The 20,465-nt window shown below is 46.5% G+C and overlaps 1 protein-coding gene across 1 annotated transcript; it reads left to right on the forward strand.

The window, feature by feature from the left end:
- The first annotated feature begins 6,598 nt into the window (after positions 1–6,598).
- Positions 6,599–14,448, forward strand: LOC115083573 (gastrula zinc finger protein XlCGF57.1-like). The gene is made up of 3 exons (XM_029587471.1): positions 6,599–6,733; positions 8,508–8,634; positions 10,813–14,448. Exons 1-3 carry the CDS (start codon positions 6,707–6,709, stop codon positions 12,630–12,632), a joined length of 1,974 nt encoding a protein of 657 aa, XP_029443331.1. The 5' UTR covers positions 6,599–6,706; the 3' UTR covers positions 12,633–14,448.
- The last annotated feature ends 6,017 nt before the right edge of the window (positions 14,449–20,465 follow it).

Consider the following 20,465-nt stretch of genomic DNA (forward strand, 5'->3'; position numbering starts at 1 on the left):
AGTGCCCTGTAACAGTCACATACAGTAATCCCTCCTAGGAAGGACTACAGCTCCCAGAGTGCCCTGTAACAGTCACATACAGTGATCCCTCCTAGGAAGGAACACAGCTCCCAGAGTGCCCTGTAACAGTCACATACAGTAACCCCTCCTAGGAAGGAACACAGCTCCCAGAGTGCCCTGTAACAGTCACATACAGTAATCCCTCCTAGGAAGGATCACAGCTCCCAGAGTGCCCTGTAACAGTCACATACAGTAATCCCTCCTAGGAAGGATCACAGCTCCCAGAGTGCCCTGTAACAGTCACATACAGTAATCCCTCCTAGGAAGGACTACAGCTCCCAGAGTGCCCTGTAACAGTCACATACAGTGATCCCTCCTAGGAAGGATCACAGCTCCCAGAGTGCCCTGTAACAGTCACATACAGTAACCCCTCCTAGGAAGGAACACAGCTCCCAGAGTGCCCTGTAACAGTCACATACAGTAATCCCTCCTAGGAAGGATCACAGCTCCCAGAGTGCCCTGTAACAGTCACATACAGTAATCCCTCCTAGGAAGGATCACAGCTCCCAGAGTGCCCTGTAACAGTCACATACAGTAATCCCTCCTAGGAAGGATCACAGCTCCCAGAGTGCACTGTAACAGTCACATACAGTAATCCCTCCTAGGAAGGATCACAGCTCCCAGAGTGCCCTGTAACAGTCACATACAGTAATCCCTCCTAGGAAGGATCACAGCTCCCAGAGTGCCCTGTAACAGTCACATACAGTAATCCCTCCTAGGAAGGATCACAGCTCCCAGAGTGCCCTGTAACAGTCACATACAGTAACCCCTCCTAGGAAGGAACACAGCTCCCAGAGTGCCCTGTAACAGTCACATACAGTAATCCCTCCTAGGAAGGATCACAGCTCCCAGAGTGCCCTGTAACAGTCACATACAGTAATCCCTCCTAGGAAGGACTACAGCTCCCAGAGTGCCCTGTCACAGTCACCTACAGTAATCCCTCCTAGGAAGGAACACAGCTCCCAGAGTGCCCTGTATCAGTCACATACAGTAATCCCTGCTAGGAAGGATCACAGCTCCCAGAGTGCCCTGTAACAGTCACATACAGTAATCCCTCCTAGGAAGGACTACACCTCCCAGAGTGCCCTGTCACAGTCACCTACAGTAATCCCTCCTAGGAAGGAACACAGCTCCCAGAGTGCCCTGTAACAGTCACATACAGTAATCCCTCCTAGGAAGGACTACACCTCCCAGAGTGCCCTGTCACAGTCACCTACAGTAATCCCTCCTAGGAAGGATCACAGCTCCCAGAGTGCCCTGTAACAGTCACATACAGTAATCCCTCCTAGGAAGGACTACACCTCCCAGAGTGCCCTGTAACAGTCACATACAGTAATCCCTCCTAGGAAGGAACACAGCTCCCAGAGTGCCCTGTAACAGTCACATACAGTAATCCCTCCTAGAAAGGACCTCAGCTCCCAGAGTGCCCTGTAACAGTCACATACAGTAATCCCTCCTAGGAAGGATCACAGCTCCCAGAGTGCCCTGTAACAGTCACATACAGTAATCCCTCCTAGGAAGGAACACAGCTCCCAGAGTGCCCTGTAACAGTTACATACAGTAATCCCTCCTAGGAAGGATCACAGCTCCCAGAGTGCCCTGTGACAGTCACATACAGTAATCCCTCCTAGGAAGGAACACAGCTCCCAGAGTGCCCTGTAACAGTCACATACAGTAATCCCTCCTAGGAAGGAACACAGCTCCCAGAGTGCCCTGTAACAGTTACATACAGTAATCCCTCCTAGGAAGGATCACAGCTCCCAGAGTGCCCTGTAACAGTCACATACAGTAATCCCTCCTAGGAAGGAACACAGCTCCCAGAGTGCCCTGTAACAGTCACATACAGTAATCCCTCCTAGGAAGGATCACAGCTCCCAGAGTGCCCTGTAACAGTCACATACAGTAATCCCTCCTAGGAAGGATCACAGCTCCCAGAGTGCCCTGTAACAGTCACATACGGTAATCCCTCCTAGGAAGGAACACAGCTCCCAGAGTGCCCTGTAACAGTCACATACAGTAATCCCTCCTAGGAAGGAACACAGCTCCCAGAGTGCCCTGTAACAGTTACATACAGTAATCCCTCCTAGGAAGGATCACAGCTCCCAGAGTGCCCTGTAACAGTCACATACAGTAATCCCTCCTAGGAAGGATCACAGCTCCCAGAGTGCCCTGTAACAGTCACATACAATAATCCCTCCTAGGAAGGAACACAGCTCCCAGAGTGCCCTGTAACAGTCACATACAGTAATCCCTCCTAGGAAGGACTACACATCCCAGAGTGCACTGCTATAGTCACCTACAGTAATCCCTCCTAGGAAGAACTACAGCTCCCAGAGTGCCCTGTCACAGTCACATACAGTAACCCCTCCTAGGAAGGATCACAGCTCCCAGAGTGCCCTGTAACAGTCACATACAGTAACCACTCCTAGGAAGGACTACAGCTCCCAGAGTGCCCTGTAACAGTCACATACAGTAATCCCTCCTAGGAAGGATCACAGCTCCCAGAGTGCCCTGTAACAGTCACATACAGTAATCCCTCATAGGAAGGATCACAGCTCCCAGAGTGCCCTGTAACAGTCACATACAGTAATCATACCTAGGAAGGACTACACATCCCAGAGTGCACTGCTATAGTCACCTACAGTAATCCCTCATAGGAAGGATCACAGCTCCCAGAGTGCCCTGTAACAGTCACATACAGTAATCCCTCCTAGGAAGGATCACAGCTCCCAGAGTGCCCTGTAACAGTCACATACAGTAATCCCTCCTAGGAAGGACTACAGCTCCCAGAGTGCCCTGTAACAGTCACATACAGTAATCCCTCCTAGGAAGGATCACAGCTCCCAGAGTGCCCTGTAACAGTCACATACAGTAATCCCTCCTAGGAAGGACTACAGCTCCCAGAGTGCCCTGTAACAGTCACAAACAGTAATCCCTCCTAGGAAGGATCACAGCTCCCAGAGTGCCCTGTAACAGTCACATACAGTAACCCCTCCTAGGAAGGATCACAGCTCCCAGAGTGCCCTGTGACAGTCACATACAGTAATCCCTCCTAGGAAGGATCACAGCTCCCAGAGTGCCCTGTAACAGTCACATACAGTAATCCCTCCTAGGAAGGATCACAGCTCTCAGAGTGCCCTGTGACAGTCACATACAGTAACCCCTCCTAGGAAGGATCACAGCTCCCAGAGTGCCCTGTCACAGTCACATACAGTAATCCCTCCTAGGAAGGATCACAGCTCCCAGTGTGCCCTGTAACAGTCACATACAGTAATCCCTCCTAGGAAGGATCACAGCTCTCAGAGTGCCCTGTAACAGTCACATACAGTAATCCCTCCTAGGAAGGATCACAGCTCCAGAGTGCCCTGTCACAGTCACATACAGTAACCCCTCCTAGGAAGGATCACAGCTCCCAGAGTGCCCTGTCACAGTCACATACAGTAACCCCTCCTAGGAAGGATCACAGCTCCCAGAGTGCCCTGTCACAGTCACCTACAGTAATCCCTCCTAGGAAGAACTACAGCTCCCAGAGTGCCCTGTCACAGTCACATACAGTAACCCCTCCTAGGAAGGATCACAGCTCCCAGAGTGCCCTGTAACAGTCACATACAGTAACCACTCCTAGGAAGGACTACAGCTCCCAGAGTGCCCTGTAACAGTCACATACAGTAATCCCTCCTAGGAAGGATCACAGCTCCCAGAGTGCCCTGTAACAGTCACATACAGTAATCCCTCCTAGGAAGGATCACAGCTCCCAGAGTGCCCTGTGACAGTCACATACAGTAACCCCTCCTAGGAAGGACTACAGCTCCCAGAGTGCCCTGTAACAGTCACATACAGTAATCCCTCCTAGGAAGGACTACAGCTCCCAGAGTGCCCTGTGACAGTCACATACAGTAACCCCTCCTAGGAAGGACTACAGCTCCCAGAGTGCCCTGTAACAGTCACATACAGTAATCCCTCCTAGGAAGGATCACAGCTCCCAGAGTGCCCTGTGACAGTCACATACAGTAATCCCTCCTAGGAAGGATCACAGCTCCCAGAGTGCCCTGTAACAGTCACATACAGTAATCCCTCCTAGAAAGGACTACAGCTCCCAGAGTGCCCTGTAACAGTCACATACAGTAACCCCTCCTAGGAAGGATCACAGCTCCCAGAGTGCCCTGTAACAGTCACATACAGTAATCATACCTAGGAAGGACTACACATCCCAGAGTGCACTGCTATAGTCACCTACAGTAATCCCTCATAGGAAGGATCACAGCTCCCAGAGTGCCCTGTAACAGTCACATACAGTAATCCCTCCTAGGAAGGATCACAGCTCCCAGAGTGCCCTGTAACAGTCACATACAGTAATCCCTCCTAGGAAGGACTACAGCTCCCAGAGTGCCCTGTAACAGTCACATACAGTGATCCCTCCTAGGAAGGAACACAGCTCCCAGAGTGCCCTGTAACAGTCACATACAGTAATCCCTCCTAGGAAGGACTACAGCTCCCAGAGTGCCCTGTCACAGTCACCTACAGTAATCCCTCCTAGGAAGAACTACAGCTCCCAGAGTGCCCTGTCACAGTCACATACAGTAACCCCTCCTAGGAAGGATCACAGCTCCCAGAGTGCCCTGTAACAGTCACATACAATAACCACTCCTAGGAAGGACTACAGCTCCCAGAGTGCCCTGTAACAGTCACATACAGTAATCCCTCCTAGGAAGGATCACAGCTCCCAGAGTGCCCTGTAACAGTCACATACAGTAATCCCTCCTAGGAAGGATCACAGCTCCCAGAGTGCCCTGTGACAGTCACATACAGTAACCCCTCCTAGGAAGGACTACAGCTCCCAGAGTGGCCCTGTAACAGTCACATACAGTAATCCCTCCTAGGAAGGATCACAGCTCCCAGAGTGCCCTGTGACAGTCACATACAGTAACCCCTCCTAGGAAGGACTACAGCTCCCAGAGTGCCCTGTAACAGTCACATACAGTAATCCCTCCTAGGAAGGATCACAGCTCCCAGAGTGCCCTGTAACAGTCACATACAGTAATCCCTCCTAGGAAGGATCACAGCTCCCAGAGTGCCCTGTGACAGTCACATACAGTAATCCCTCCTAGGAAGGATCACAGCTCCCAGAGTGCCCTGTAACAGTCACATACAGTAATCCCTCCTAGAAAGGACTACAGCTCCCAGAGTGCCCTGTAACAGTCACATACAGTAACCCCTCCTAGGAAGGATCACAGCTCCCAGAGTGCCCTGTAACAGTCACATACAGTAATCATACCTAGGAAGGACTACACATCCCAGAGTGCACTGCTATAGTCACCTACAGTAATCCCTCATAGGAAGGATCACAGCTCCCAGAGTGCCCTGTAACAGTCACATACAGTAATCCCTCCTAGGAAGGATCACAGCTCCCAGAGTGCCCTGTAACAGTCACATACAGTAATCCCTCCTAGGAAGGACTACAGCTCCCAGAGTGCCCTGTAACAGTCACATACAGTGATCCCTCCTAGGAAGGAACACAGCTCCCAGAGTGCACTGTGACAGTCACATACAGTAATCCCTCCTAGGAAGGACTACAGCTCCCAGAGTGCCCTGTAACAGTCACATACAGTAACCCCTCCTAGGAAGGAACACAGCTCCCAGAGTGCCCTGTAACAGTCACATACAGTAATCCCTCCTAGGAAGGATCACAGCTCCCAGAGTGCCCTGTAACAGTCACATACAGTAATCCCTCCTAGGAAGGACTACAGCTCCCAGAGTGCCCTGTAACAGTCACATACAGTAATCCCTCCTAGGAAGGAACACAGCTCCCAGAGTGCACTGTGACAGTCACATACAGTAATCCCTCCTAGGAAGGACTACAGCTCCCAGAGTGCCCTGTAACAGTCACATACAGTAACCCCTCCTAGGAAGGAACACAGCTCCCAGAGTGCCCTGTAACAGTCACATACAGTAATCCCTCCTAGGAAGGATCACAGCTCCCAGAGTGCCCTGTAACAGTCACATACAGTAATCCCTCCTAGGAAGGACTACAGCTCCCAGAGTGCCCTGTAACAGTCACATACAGTAATCCCTCCTAGGAAGGACTACAGCTCCCAGAGTGCCCTGTAACAGTCACATACAGTAACCCCTCCTAGGAAGGAACACAGCTCCCAGAGTGCCCTGTAACAGTCACATACAGTAATCCCTCCTAGGAAGGATCACAGCTCCCAGAGTGCCCTGTAACAGTCACATACAGTAATCCCTCCTAGGAAGGAACACAGCTCCCAGAGTGCACTGTGACAGTCACATACAGTAATCCCTCCTAGGAAGGACTACAGCTCCCAGAGTGCCCTGTAACAGTCACATACAGTAACCCCTCCTAGAAAGGACCACAGCTCCCAGAGTGCCCTGTAACAGTCACATACAGTAATTCCTCCTAGGAAGGACTACAGCTCCCAGAGTGCCCTGTAACAGTCACATACAGTAATCCCTCCTAGGAAGGATCACAGCTCCTAGACTGCTTTACTTTCACCCTCCCACATCCACTTCCTCCTCCACCATCAAAAGAGAAGCTGAGCAACTTGACCCTGAATAGCCCAAATATTTTACCCAGGCAGCTGTGCGGGAGCCAGGGCTGGAAATCCTGCTCTGGAGAAGGGGCAGGAGAATGGCTGCAGGGCTTTCTGCTCAGCAGGTAGGAGGGGGGCAGGGGATGCAGCCTGGGACTGCTCCCATCTCCCCACCCCAGGGACCGTGCAGGGAGGGAGCCGGGGCTGGAAATCCTGCTCTGGAGAAGGGGCAGGAGAATGGCTGCAGGGCTTTCTGCTCAGCAGGTAGGAGGGGGGCAGGGGATGTAGCCTGGGACTGCTCCCATCCCCCACCCCAGGGACCGTGCAGGGAGGGAGCCGGGGCTGGAAATCCTGCTCTGGAGAAGGGGCAGGAGAATGGCTGCAGGGCTTTCTGCTCAGCAGGTAGGAGGGGGGCAGGGGATGCAGCCTGGGACTGATCCCATCCCCCCACCCCACGCTCTAACTCCATTCTTGTGCTCCGTATTCCCTGCTGCCCTTCAGGCTCTTCCGCCTGCTTCTCCTCCTCTCTCACTGCAGCAGCGGCTCCTCTGGCTTTATGACTCTCAGTTTCAGCTTCCTGTGATTTCTTTACAGCCATTCATGCTGCTCTTTGCAGCGAGAAGCCGGTATTCCTGGGCGTTTGGGGGGGGGGGGGGGGGGGTAATGTTGCCATTTGCCAGAGGAAACAGCTCCCCCTGCTGTCCAGCTAAAGCCTGCCCTGCTGACTCATCAGCTGGATAAGGGGCAGCTGCTGATGGAGGCGTATGGAGGTTTAGCTGAGGATGAGTGCCCCTCTGCAGGTGTCAGTATGGGGATGGACCCTTGTCGCAGATCCAGGGCAAGGTCAGGCTGGGTCCTTCCTCTCTGCAGCCCCGGCCCCAAATTCTGGTTTTTTTTAAAGCTCAGGAGATTCCGCAGTGACCTGCGGTTTAAAAACAGCAGTCGGGCTATAGGTGGCAGCTGACCAACCAGGAAAGTGTGGGGACGCCCCTGAGGGGAAGTGGAAGAGAGAGAGATCAAGAGTGAGGTGGGATGAGGGAGGAGGAGTGGGGGCTGTGGGGGGTGGGGAGAGGGAGGGAGGGAGGGGATGGCGCTGAGCAGAGTTGCCAGGATGTGAAGATGCATGTGCCAGGTTTCGAGAGCACTGCCTCCTTTTTATGCCAGATCAGTCTCGTGCTTTATTCCTTCTGGTCTTGGAGATCCCGAAAATCCGACTGGCTGGATACGTCCCCCGAGGAGCGGATCGAGAGGCGCTGGCTTCGCGGTTAGAGCAGCTGCAAATCGGTGGAAACAAGGGTTGAACGCCTGTTAACGCTTCCCTGCGATGGCGAGTGCAAGGTGTCTTTACCCTCCACTGCCCCGGGGGCAAGCTGGCATTGTAAAGTCATTGCCCGGGGGGGGGGGGGGGGGCAGGGAAACACCCACCTGTGTCCCGGCTGCAACTCCAGCTCGGAAAGTGAGACGTGAAACCCAGAATCCAAATCCCACCCTACGAAAATGAGGACGTGAATGCGAGACGAGTGCATGCGGGCAGTGCCCGGGTCGGACATCTCTTCCTGCCCTGTCAGGATTCAGCGCCGGGAGCTCTCCTGATGCAGCAGAACCAGATGTTCTGGAGAAAGCTCTGCTCCGGGACACCGACTTAGCCAGGCAGCGACACTGGAGATTCTGTGGGTCTGGTATTAGAGAACCTTTTCACAGTTATGACTTGCAAACTCTGCAGTCCATAGAGAAAATTAACTGGATGCCCACAGTGGGACAAGCCTGGCAGTTCACGGGGCAGAGGGGTCCTGGTGTCCTCTGTTCCATGATAAAACGTCAGGAGAATAAATGCAGCCGAGATCTAATGCATCCTGAGCCCCTCCACGTGTCCCTGAGTGTTTCTGGTTTGTGTTTCAGGTGCCGGTGACGTTTGAGGACATCGCTGTCTATTTCTCCCAGGAGGAGTGGGAGTATTTAGATGAAGGGCAGAAGGAGCTTTACAGGGAGGTGATGAAGGAGAATTACGAGACCCTGAGCTCCCTGGGTAAGGATTGCATTATCTGCATTTTCAGCAGACCCAGGGACTGATTTACTGAGGCTCATTTACTGGGCCTCCTCCATTCAAGTGACTTCCAAACCTAATCAGGGGGCTGGAGCTGCGGGTGCAAGCAAGGTCGAGGTGATGCGTGAGTGGGGAGGGTTGGGGACAGAGCAGAAAGGGGAGCTGGGGACGTCCCCCGTAATCTAATGGAAGGTGAAGGGCCAGCAGCCGGGCGCTGTGGCTACTTTTTCAATAAGGGCTGGGCCAGGCGGGTGGGCATTCATTTCAAACTGTTTTCTGGGGTGGGGGGCACTGGGATCAGAGGTGAGGGACCACACCTGGCCGAGGTAGAGTTATTTGCCTAACTTTGACCGCTCTCTGCTTTGCTGAATATTGGCAGAGGTAGGAACAGCGGGATGCAAGAGGTCAGAGACTCCCGTTGCACCTGTAACCTGCAGTATTCAGCCGTGCACAGACCCCTCGAGCTCTCTCAGCCCTGCGCTCCTCAGGACAGTGGGACAGGTACTGGGAAGCTTGCAGCTCGGCTGCATACTTTGGCCTAGCTGAGGGCAAGTTATCTCTCCTTCCTGTTTCCTCTAGCTCCACCCCAAGAATGGCTTCCCTCCATCACTGTCATCAATCACACCTCCACTTCCCTTCTCTCCACTCTTCTCCTCCTCCTGGCAGCTGGGAGCATCAGTCTCAGTCCTGGGCCACCGTGGTAACTCTCAGCCTTCCCCTTCAAGCTTATCCTACCCCCACTCTACTCTCCTCCCTCTTCTCTCCCTCTCAGGTTTTATCTATGGAGTGGCCGCTCAGTTTCCAGCAAGCTCGCCTACGTTCCTGGCCTCTTATCTCTCATTCTCTCCATCTTCTCTCTCTGAGACTTGGCTTTCCCCTGAGGACTCTGCTTCAGTTGTTGCTCTCAGTCCTGGAGGTTATCTCCTCTCCTCAGAGAATTTCTACTCTCCCCCTCCTGTAGGTTACAACCCCTTCCTTCTTCCTCCTCATGCTTCATTTGAGGCCCCCTCCATCTGCCTCTTCACCCCACGCTCTCTCTGGGCAGCTGTCATCTATTGCCCCCCCTCCTGTTAGTCCCCCTCCTCCTTCCTTACTGACTTTTGACTCTTGTCTCTTCTGCTTCCTTGTCCCATCTTCCCCCTTCCCTTAGAGATGGGGACTTCATTTTTCTTGCCAGTGACCCCTCTGACTCTTTTATGCCTCAAAGCTCTTGTCATTAACCACCTCAGGGGTGCCTGCCTCCGCCATCTCCAGGGGTAGGACATTTCAGGCCTTGTCCTCTTCAGCTTGGTTTCTTTCAGAACCAGGGCTGAAGCCAATATCCAGGCTCCCTTCTCTGCATTTATTACCAAAGGATTTAATAATCCCCCACAGCAAACAAGGTTAGTGGTTCTGTGGTCAGCAAACAAGGTTAGTGGTTCTGTGGTCAGCAAAAATGCAGCCTCTCCGTGGTCGTTGGAAGTTGGGGGATATGTCTGCGGTCCCTGCCTGCAAGTCATGCCAGCCTTCTTAGAAGCCCGATGCTGCTGTGCCACTGCTGTTTAGGGTTGTGACAGTGGCTCTGTGCAGGTTACCCCACTGCTTTCTTGGGAGGATAAACCAGTCACACCCCTGCCGGTTTGGGCTGAAGGGCTGCTCCATGCACCTTACCCAGTGCTTCGTTACCCTCCTCTGTCTCCAGAGTCCTCCCGTGTTACCTCCACTGTTTTTGTTTTTTTTTTCATTCTGTTACTGTTTTTGCCTTCATCTCCTCTGGGATGGTATTCCCCAGGCATCCACTACTTTTTCTGTGAAAAAAAACACATTTCCTGATGGTTTTCCCAATTCCATCCTTTTGGAGCTCTATGACCCCCCAAGCTTTATAACTTCTTTTCCATTCAAAAAGGTTTTGCTTCTTCTTTATTATTAATCACTTTCAGGAATTTAAATGCCTTTATCATAATCCCCTGTCTCTCCTCTCCTCTAGGCTATAATCACATCTCGAATAGTTTTTGGTGCAGACTCCACTTCATTGGAAGCTTTTCATTGTCACTAGAGATTAGTCAGGGATGTGCAGCTGTACCACTGTGGGACTATTTAGGTGCAGTGATCATAGGATCAGAAAACCAGAAATAATTGAATGGTCACTAATGCGTGGTTAATGCCTTCTTTTATATCCAGCAAGTAATCGGATCACACAGAATAAAAAGAGGAAGAAGAATCTCGAAGAGTGTCCTAGGGAACTGGGAATGATCCCAAGAGCATCAGGGAATGTCTTTGAGAAAGCTTCCCAGAGGAATGAGAGGAGAAACATAAGGCATGAAACAGAGAAGAAGCAGAGAAACCCTGCAAGAGACTCATCGGATGGGGTCCCTGATTGTGAGAGAAGTGTCAGGGAGCTCATAGACACTCCTGCGTATGGGATACATCTGAGACCAGAGAAACCCTTACAAAGTAATAACAGTGATCACGTGACTTCTGACCTCTATCAGACAGAGGTGAAAGGGAAAAACTCTTTTCTGTGCAAAACTTGTGGAAAAAGATTTAGTAAGACATCACATTTAATATCACATCAGAAAACCCATATAATCAAAACACCATTCCCATGTGCTGAATGTGGGAAAAGTTTCAGTCGGAAGAACAATCTAAAAGTGCACCTAAGAACACACACAAGAGAGAGACCTTTTCCATGCACTGAATGCAGCAAAAGTTTCATGCGCAAGGATGCCCTAAGACAACATCAAAAAATACATACTAGTGAGAGACCATTTTCATGTTCTGAATGTGGTAAAAGCTTCATTAGCAGAGGTAAGCTAATATTTCACCAGAAAATCCATACAGGAGAAAGACCATTCTTGTGTACTAAATGTGGAAAATGCTTCATTAGGAGCACAGACCTCTCACAACATGAGAAAATCCACACAGGAAATAAACCATTTACATGTCCTGAGTGTGGTAAAAGCTTCTTTCAAAAGGCAAACCTCAGAAGACATCAAAATATACACACTGGTGAGAAACCATATTCATGTTCTGAATGTGAGAAAAGCTTCGTTAGCAAGGATATTCTAACATCTCATCAGAAAATCCACACAGGTGATAAACCATTTACATGTATTGAATGTGGGAAAAGCTTCTGTCGAAAGGCACACCTCATAAGACATCAAACTGTACATTCTGGTGAGAAATCATTTCCATGTTTGGAAAGTGAGAAAAACTTTACATGTACTGAGTGTGGCAAAAGCTTCTATCAGAAGAAACACCTCTTAAGACATGAAACTATACACAGTGGGGAGAGACCATTTTCATGTACTACATGTGGAAAAAGCTTCATCAGGAAAGAAGACCTATCACAACATCAGAAAATCCATTTTCCCCGTGACAAACCATTTACATGTAATGAATGTGGTAAACAGTTCATTCAGAAAAAAAATCTCACAAAACATCAAACTATACATACTGGTGAGAGACCTTACTCATGTTCTGAATGTGGCAGAAGCTTCAGTCGCAAGGATGCGCTAATATCTCACCAGAAAATCCACACAGGAGAGAGACCTTTTCCATGCGATCAGTGTAATAAAAGCTTCTTTCAGAAGAGCCTCCTCACTAGCCATCAGATAATCCACACAGGCAACAAACCATTTTCATGCACTAAATGTGATAAAAGCTTCTTTCAGATGACAAATCTCAAAGAACACCAAAAACTACACACGGGTGAGAGACCTTATCCATGTTGTGTGTGTGGCAAAAGATTTGTTAAAAAGAAGTACCTCTCAAGCCACCAGAAAATACACACTGGTGAGAGACCATACTCATGTTCTCTGTGTGGTAAAAGATTCATTCAGAAGCAATACCTCACCAGCCACCTAAAGATACACAGTGGAGAGAAACCATTTTCATGTTCTGGGTGTGGTAAAAGATTCATTCAAAAGAAACACCTCAGAAGTCATCAAAAAATGCACACTGGTGAGATGCCTTATTCCTGTCTTTTATGTGGTAAATGATTCAGTCAGAAGGATAACCTCATTAGCCATCAGAAAATACACACTGGTGAGAGAGAAGATCTTGAAATACCTAATGATGCAATCAGAGACCAAGAATATGTGGCAGAAAATTACAGAAATTGTCTCAATTGCATTTGATGCCACTGGACTTATTAGAAAAACTTTAAAGTTCACCTGAATACACACACACCCACACACACACCACATATATATACATATACAAATATTACACCTTATGACCATCAGAAGGAAGTTCTCTGTGGCACGATTCAAATATCAAAAAGGACATTAGCAGTGAATTTGAGAGACTGATATCAGACTCCACATACCCTGGCTTATGAGTGAGGTTAATTCTTCTCACAGTGTGTGAGAAATCAGCCCCATTGGAGACATTACCCCAGGAAAATTGGAGGAGGTAAAAGGTGAAACCCCAGTGAATAAGAGTGGATCAAACAGTGCCAAAAGAAAGATGCCAAAACAGCTTAGGAAGTCCAGAAGGGAGGTGCTGGAACACCCAGAGCAATTGGATTGGGTAATGGGTGAAAAACTGGTGAATGATAATGGTGTGCCACGAGGATGACAGTCATGCAAGACAGGCCAAAAAAATCACTGAGAAGAGGAAAGGCAGGAGAGAGATCAGGAGATGGAGGAGCTGGGGGCTGAGATTCTGACCCTATATGAAAATAGATATGTACAATGGAGTCCAGGAAGGGAAAAACTGAAGATAAATCTGATACACGAAGTAAAAAGCAGAATCAGTAAAATCAACAAGGCCGCAATCTGCATCCATTGATATTATGTACATAAGTTGGATCCAATATTGCATAGCTCATAAAGGAGCAAACAAAGGAGCTCCTTCGTGCACGATGAGGGCCCTCCCGCCTGAACCTGATTCCTATATTCAGGTGCATTCTACATCTTGTGGGATTCCTGTAATCTGTGGAAACGGAAGATATGGTGAGTTAATGGCATGTCGGCATTTCCAGTGGACCCAGCGGCCATCTTGGCTTGCACCAGTGAAATCAGACAAGAAGCATATAGTGTTGCCCAGTTTTAAACTTACTATACTGCTGGTTAGTGCTCAATCAGGAAAAAAAGTTCCTGTTTTACATGATCTGCTTCCGATGCACTGAATGTTCTATGTCACACATGCGCGCCTGATTTTGTATGGGTCACGTCGCCATGCGTACTTTAAAAAATCCCCCCCTCCCCCGTGCACATGCATGGTGCACACACCGGGAACTACGCGCATATGGACGCCTGTGCATTTCTTTTATAATCTGCCTCTTATTTGGTAACACCTTGGATCTGTTTTTCATCAACTCCTCTGACTCTTAGGATGGTAGATATACCAAGGTCCAATCACAGTCTGAATTCTTCTTGTTATCCAATTAATGATTTTCCAGTGCACGTCTCCTCAGAGAGTCAGCTCCTACTGAAGGGAGGACACATTTGACTATGAATCTTTAGATGCACTCTTCTCTAAGAGACTTGACCCAGGTAATGTACTCGAAGTGTTGACTCTTTGGGATGACTCTATATCTGACACTCTGAGTGAGATTGCTCCACTTATGAGTTTTTCAACAGTAGTTGCTCTAGCATGCAAAATGGTTTATACCTGAAGTGTGCAAATCTAGAGAGCTGTTGTAAAAGTCTGAACATGGCTAGTACAATGATACAAGGCACAAATGTGTGAATAGATATTACACAGCACAAATGTGTGAACAGATATTAACAGTTTATCACTGTTTTATGTGTGATTTCTTATCCACCTATGCTCTGTGCATGGTTGGTACAAGTCATAAGAACATAAGAAATGCCATACTGGGTCAGACCAAGGGTCCATATAACCCAGTATCCTGTTTCCAACAGTGGCCAATCCAAGCCACAAGTACCTAGCAAGTACTCAAACATTAGATAGATCACAAGCTACTATTGCTTATTAATTACCATCCTCTAGGAACTTATCCAAACTTTTTTTTAAACCCAGTTATACTAACTGCTGAAACCACATCCTCTGGCAATGAATTCCAGAGCTTAACTATGCACTGAGTGAAAAATAATTTTCTTCAGTTCAATTTAAATGAGCTACTTGCTAATTTCATGGAGTGCCCCCTAGTCCTATTATCTGAGAGAGTAAATAACTGATTCACATTTACCCGTTCAAGTCATTTCATGATTTCGTAGGCTTCTATCATATCCCCCCTTAGTCGTCTCTTCTCCAAACTGAACAGTCCTAACTTCTTTAGACTTTCCTCATAGGGCAGCCATTCTATGCCCCTTATCATTTTGGTTGCCATTCTCTGCACTTTCTCCAGTGATTGCATCTCCAGTGGAGATGCATTGTCCAGAATTGCACACAGTATTCAAGGTGCGGTCTCACCAAGGAGCAATAGAGGCATTATGATATCCACTGTTTTATTTGCCATTGCCTACCTAATAATTCCTAACATTGGGGGTCATTTATCAAAATGCTATAAGGCGTTTTCACATGCAAAAAGCACAGTTAACACATGCGATAAGCCTTTAATGCGTGTGAAAACGCCTTTAACACATGCGATAGCACCATAACGTATGGTGCGATGCAAATCCAAAAAAGAGGAGGAGTTAGGGGCGGGAGTGGGCTGGGTTAAACATTTTGCGAAGTCCTATCACACGGCTTTAATGCCGATTTTAGCTACACCTTTTTCAGTAGCGTTAAGCTGTGTGATAGCTTGCGGTAAGGCTTCATCGCAGTTTGCAATGTGTTCTCAAAGGCCTGTTTGAGTAGTTTTGAGGCTCCCGGAGCACCAGCCAAGCTATCCAGGCCATGGAGAGAGAGAGAGAGAGACTAGCCATAATGCCCTAACCCTAGATAGGTATCTCTCTCTCTCTCTCCCTCCCCTGATTGTAAACATGGTCCCCCCAGTGGTTGTATGTAGGAAATTTATTGCAATCAGGCGATATTTAGTGCACTTTGATAAATCCAGGCCATTGTTTGCTTTTTTGACCACCACAGCATACTGAGCCGATGATTTCAATGTATTATCCACTATGATTCCTAGATCTCTTTCCTGGGTGGTAGCTCCTAATATGGAACCTAACATTGTGTAACTATAGCATGAGTTATTTTTCCCTATATGCATCACCTAATATTGTGTAATTATATTGTGAGTTAATTTTCCCCCATGTGCATCACCTGCACTTGTCCACATTAAATTTCGTCTGCCTTTTGGAAGTCCAATCTTCCAGTCTTGCAAGGTCCTTCTGCAATTTATCACAATCTGCTTGAGATTTAACTACTCTGAATAATTTTGTGTCATCCGCAAATTTATCATCTCACTCATCGTACCCCTTTCCAGATCATTTATAAATATATTAAAAAGCACCAATCTCCGAGGCACTCCACATTTTACCTTTTTTCACTATGAAAACTGACCATTTAATCTTACTCTGTCTGTCTTTTAACCAGCTTGCAATCCACAAAGGGACATCACATCCTATCCCATGACTTTTTAGTTTTCTTAGAAGCCTCTCATGTGGTACTTTGTTGAACACCTTCTGAAAATCCAAATACACCACTTCTACCAATTCACCATTGTCTACATGTTTATCAACCCCTTTAAAAAAATGTAGGAGATTTGTGAGGCAAGACTTCCCTTTGGTAAATCCATGCTGGCTGTGTTTTGTGATTTTATTCTTTATAACAGTTTCCACGATTTTTCCTGGCACTTAAGTCAGGCTCACCGGTCTATAGTTTCCCGGATCACCTCTGGAGCCCTTTTTAAATATCAAGGTTACACTGGCCATCTTCCAATCTTCAGGTACAATGGGTGATTTTAACGATAGATAAATTAATTAAAATAAGTCTAAAATTTCATTGTTTAGTTCCTTCAGAACCCTGGGGTATATACCATCTTGTCCAGGAGATTTACCACTCTTCAGTTTGTTGATCTGGCCTACCACATCGTCTAGGTTCACCGTTATTTGGTTCAGTTCATCTGACTCATCACCCTTGAAACCATCTCCGAATCCGGTATCTCCACAACATCCTCTTCAGTAAACACCGAAGCAAAGAATTTGTTAAGTCTTTCTGCGATGGCCTTATCTTTCCTAAGTGCCCCTTTAACCCCTCAATCATCTAATTGTCCAACCGACTCCCTTTCAGGCTTCCTGCTTTGGATATATTTTAAAAAATGTTTATGAGTTCTTGCCTCTACAGCCAACTTCTTTTCAAATTCTCTCTTAGCCTGTCTTATCAAGGTCTTACATTTAACTTGCCAATGCTTATGCTTTATCCTATATTCTTCTTACTTCTGTCATACAAACTACCATTAAATTCTTATAAACCCAAATTGAAAAATCTAAACAATTATTTTCACAGCCCAAACAAAGACAGTGGTAACAAACCCAATTTTTCTTTGGGACTGTTAAAATATAATTTCCCCCCATAATGGGTCCTATCTGATACAGCCTACTGGCCTTGAAGCCATTATGGGCAATGCCTTTATGGATGATCCAAAGAAATGGAACTAAATCTCAGTAAAACTGGAAGAAGTACTAGGGTAAATTGACAAACTAAAAAGCAACAAATCACCTGGACCAGATGGTATACATTCTATAGTGCTAAAAGAAATAAAAAATGAAATTGCAGACCTACTGTTAGTAATCTGTAAATTATCATTAAAATTAGCTATGGTACCTGAAGTTTGGAGAGTGGCAAATGTAACTACTGTTTTTAAAAAGGGTTCTAGGGTGATCTGTGAAACTTCAGACCAGTGAGCCTAATGTTGATGCTGGGGAAAATGGATGAAACTATTCTAAAGGACAAAATTACTGACAAATAGATAGACATAGTTTAATGCGACAAAATCAACAAGGATTTAACCAAGGGAAGTCTTGCCTCATCATTTGGCTAGATTTTTTGAAGGTGTAAAAAGACTTGAGGATAAAGATGATCCAGATGGTATAGTGTATCTGGATTTTCAGAAAATGTTTGACAAAGTGCCTCATGAGAGACTCTTGAGAAAATTAAAAAGTTATGGGATAGGAGGCAATGTCCTGCTGTGGATTGAAAACTGATTAAAAGATAGAAAGCAGAAAGGAAGGCTAAATGGTCATTTTTTTTCAATGAAGAAGGGTGAATAGTGGAGTTCCCTAGGGTTCTGTTCTGGGACCACTGCTTTTTAACATATTCTTAAATGACTTGGAGATGGGAACAGTTAGTGAGGTGATCAAATTTGCTGAAAATACAAAATTATTCAAAGTTGTTAAATCACAACCATGATTGTGAGAAATTGCAAGAGGATCTTGCAAGACTTGGAGACTGCGCATCCAAATCGCAGCTGACATTTAATGTGGACCATGTAGGGATGTGATGCATGTAGGGAAGTGCAACCCAAATTAAAACGACACAATGCAAGGTTCCATATTGGAGTCACCACCCTGGAAGAGAAGCTGGGCATTATCATGGATAATATGTTGAAATCCTCTGCTCAGTGGGTGGCAGCGGCCAAGAAAGCAAATAGAATGCTAGGGATTATTAGGAAAGGAAAGGAGAATAAAACAGAGAATATCATAATGCCTCTGTATCGCTCCATGGTGAGACCTAATTTTGAGTATTGTGTGCAGTTCTGGTCACCACATCTCAAGAAAGATATAGCAGAATTAGAAAAGGTACAGAGGACAACCAAAATGATAAAAGGGATGGAAAGATTCTCCTATGAGGAAAGGCTAAAGTGGTTAGGGCTCTCCAGTTTGGAGAAGATATGGTTGACTGAAGGTATGATAGAGGTCTATAAAATAATAAGTGGAATGGAACAGGGACATTTAATGAAGTTACTAAGTGATAAATTTAAGATGACTAGGGGAACATATATTTTTACTCAACTCAATTAGACTCTGGATATGGTGAGAGCTGTTAGTGTAGCTGGGTTTAAAAAAAGGTTTCGATAAGTTTCTGGAAGAAAAGTCTAATAACCATTATTAAGGTGGACTTGGGGAAATCCACTGCTTTTCCCTGGCATAAGCAGCATGGAATCTAATTGAGCTTTTGGGGATCCTTCCAGGCCATGGTTGGAAATAGGCTATTGAGCTTGGTGGACCTTCAGTCTGACTCACTATGGCAAGAAGACTGCAGTTGCATTTGCTAAGGTGTTAAACTGGTTAGAACCATTTTCAGATTATCATGATACTAGATAGACTCTATCTAAGGAAGTCTCTGAACCTGATGTTGTGAAAATGATCTCATCCATGAAACCTTATTGTCCACTAAACCCATGTAGTGTCATCAATATTTTGAATACTCTGAAAGATACAGTTGCCCCATTTTTAACATTGCTGGTTAATTCCTTTCTTACTGAGAGATACTTAGCAGACACGTTGAAACAAATCTTCTTTATGAATGGTATTGAAGAAGCCTAGCTTAGATCCAGCTGAACTGTTGAATTACCTTCCAGTTTCATCTTTCTGCTTTGTGAGTGAGATCGTTTTCTGTAGCGCTGAAACAATTGGCAAAGTTTGTTGAGGAACGTGAGATTGCCAATGAATTCCAGTTTGGATTCAGGTGCTCACTGAGTACCGAGATCCTCCTGCTATTCAATCAGGAGAGGACTGGAAGGTTGTCTAGGATATGTTTTGATTATGCTGGATACCTCGTCAGCCTTTCAACGGGGTGATCATAAAATCATTTTATACTGACTGAGGGAAGCAGGCATATTGGGCACTGTTTGGAGATGGTTTCAGTCTTATCTTTGTGGTAGACAGCAGCAAGCAAGGATGGGTGGTACCCAATGTGTACACAAGGCTCTGCGCTTTCCACACTTTTACTTAACATCTATTTAGCACACATATACCAACTGTTGGCCAGCCTTTATGAGGGCTATCGTCTTTACATGGATGATATACAACTCTACATTCCTTTGGCACTCTCATGGTCTAATACTACCTCAATGACCTCCTGGTGTCTGACTAGCATTAGGTGATGCTTACACATAATAAACTCGCACTAAATTTGTCAAAAAATGAAATCCAGGTGATTCAGCACAGCAATTTAATAGCAACTCCCCCCCAACTGTTAGAACTGAGGGTTCAAACCTTCCAGTTGTCGTGCAGGTCTGGAGCTTAGAAGTCATTATTGGCTTTAAACTCTCATGTATCCCGCAAGTAAACGCAAATGTTAGATCCATCTTTTACAAAAAATGATTGCTGCAGGGACTTAAAACTTTTACTACAACTGGGAGATATTTGCTTGGTTATTTACTCTCTCAGATAATAGGACTAGGGGGCACTCCAAGAAGTTAGCAAGTAGCTCATTTAAAACGAATTGAAGAAAATTCTTTTTCACTCAGCGCACAGTTAAACTCTGGAATTCAATGCCAGGGTTTGTGGTTACAGCAGTCAGTGTAACTGTTGTTAAAAAAGGTTTGGCTAAGTTACTAGAGGCTAAATCCATAAACTGCTATCGCGGTAATTAATAAGCAATAGTAGCTTGTGATCTATCTAATGTTTGGGTACTTGCTAGGTACTTGTGGCTTGGATTGGCCACTGTTGGAAACAGGATGCTGGGCTTGATGGACCCTTGGTCTGACCCAGTATGGCATTTCTTATGTTCTTATGCTTTGTCGTACAGGCTTTTCTAACAATGACATTAGATTATTGTAATTACATCTATTTGGGGCTACAGCTTCAATGTCGAAACCAGTGCAGCTCTTCCATAATGCCTCAGCTTGACAGTAAAAAAAAAGACCATCTCTCTCCAATTCTGTTTGACCTCTGCCGGCTTCCAATCTAGTGGGGAGTCAAACGTAAAATTTACATATTAATACGTAAGTTACTGGCTATTAACTCACGTCC

The sequence above is a fragment of the Rhinatrema bivittatum genome, chromosome 2 (assembly GCF_901001135.1).
Source record: "Rhinatrema bivittatum chromosome 2, aRhiBiv1.1, whole genome shotgun sequence".
NCBI classification, from domain to species: domain Eukaryota; kingdom Metazoa; phylum Chordata; class Amphibia; order Gymnophiona; family Rhinatrematidae; genus Rhinatrema; species Rhinatrema bivittatum.

Bases quoted from the DNA above. Each gene is read 5' to 3' on its own strand.
- LOC115083573 (XM_029587471.1), top strand. From the start codon at position 6,707: ATGGCTGCAGGGCTTTCTGCTCAGCAG. The intron at 6,734-8,507 runs GTAGGAGGGGGG...TTTGTGTTTCAG, and splicing joins CAGGGCTTTCTGCTCAGCAG to GTGCCGGTGACGTTTGAGGA. The intron at 8,635-10,812 runs GTAAGGATTGCA...TTTTATATCCAG, and splicing joins CGAGACCCTGAGCTCCCTGG to CAAGTAATCGGATCACACAG.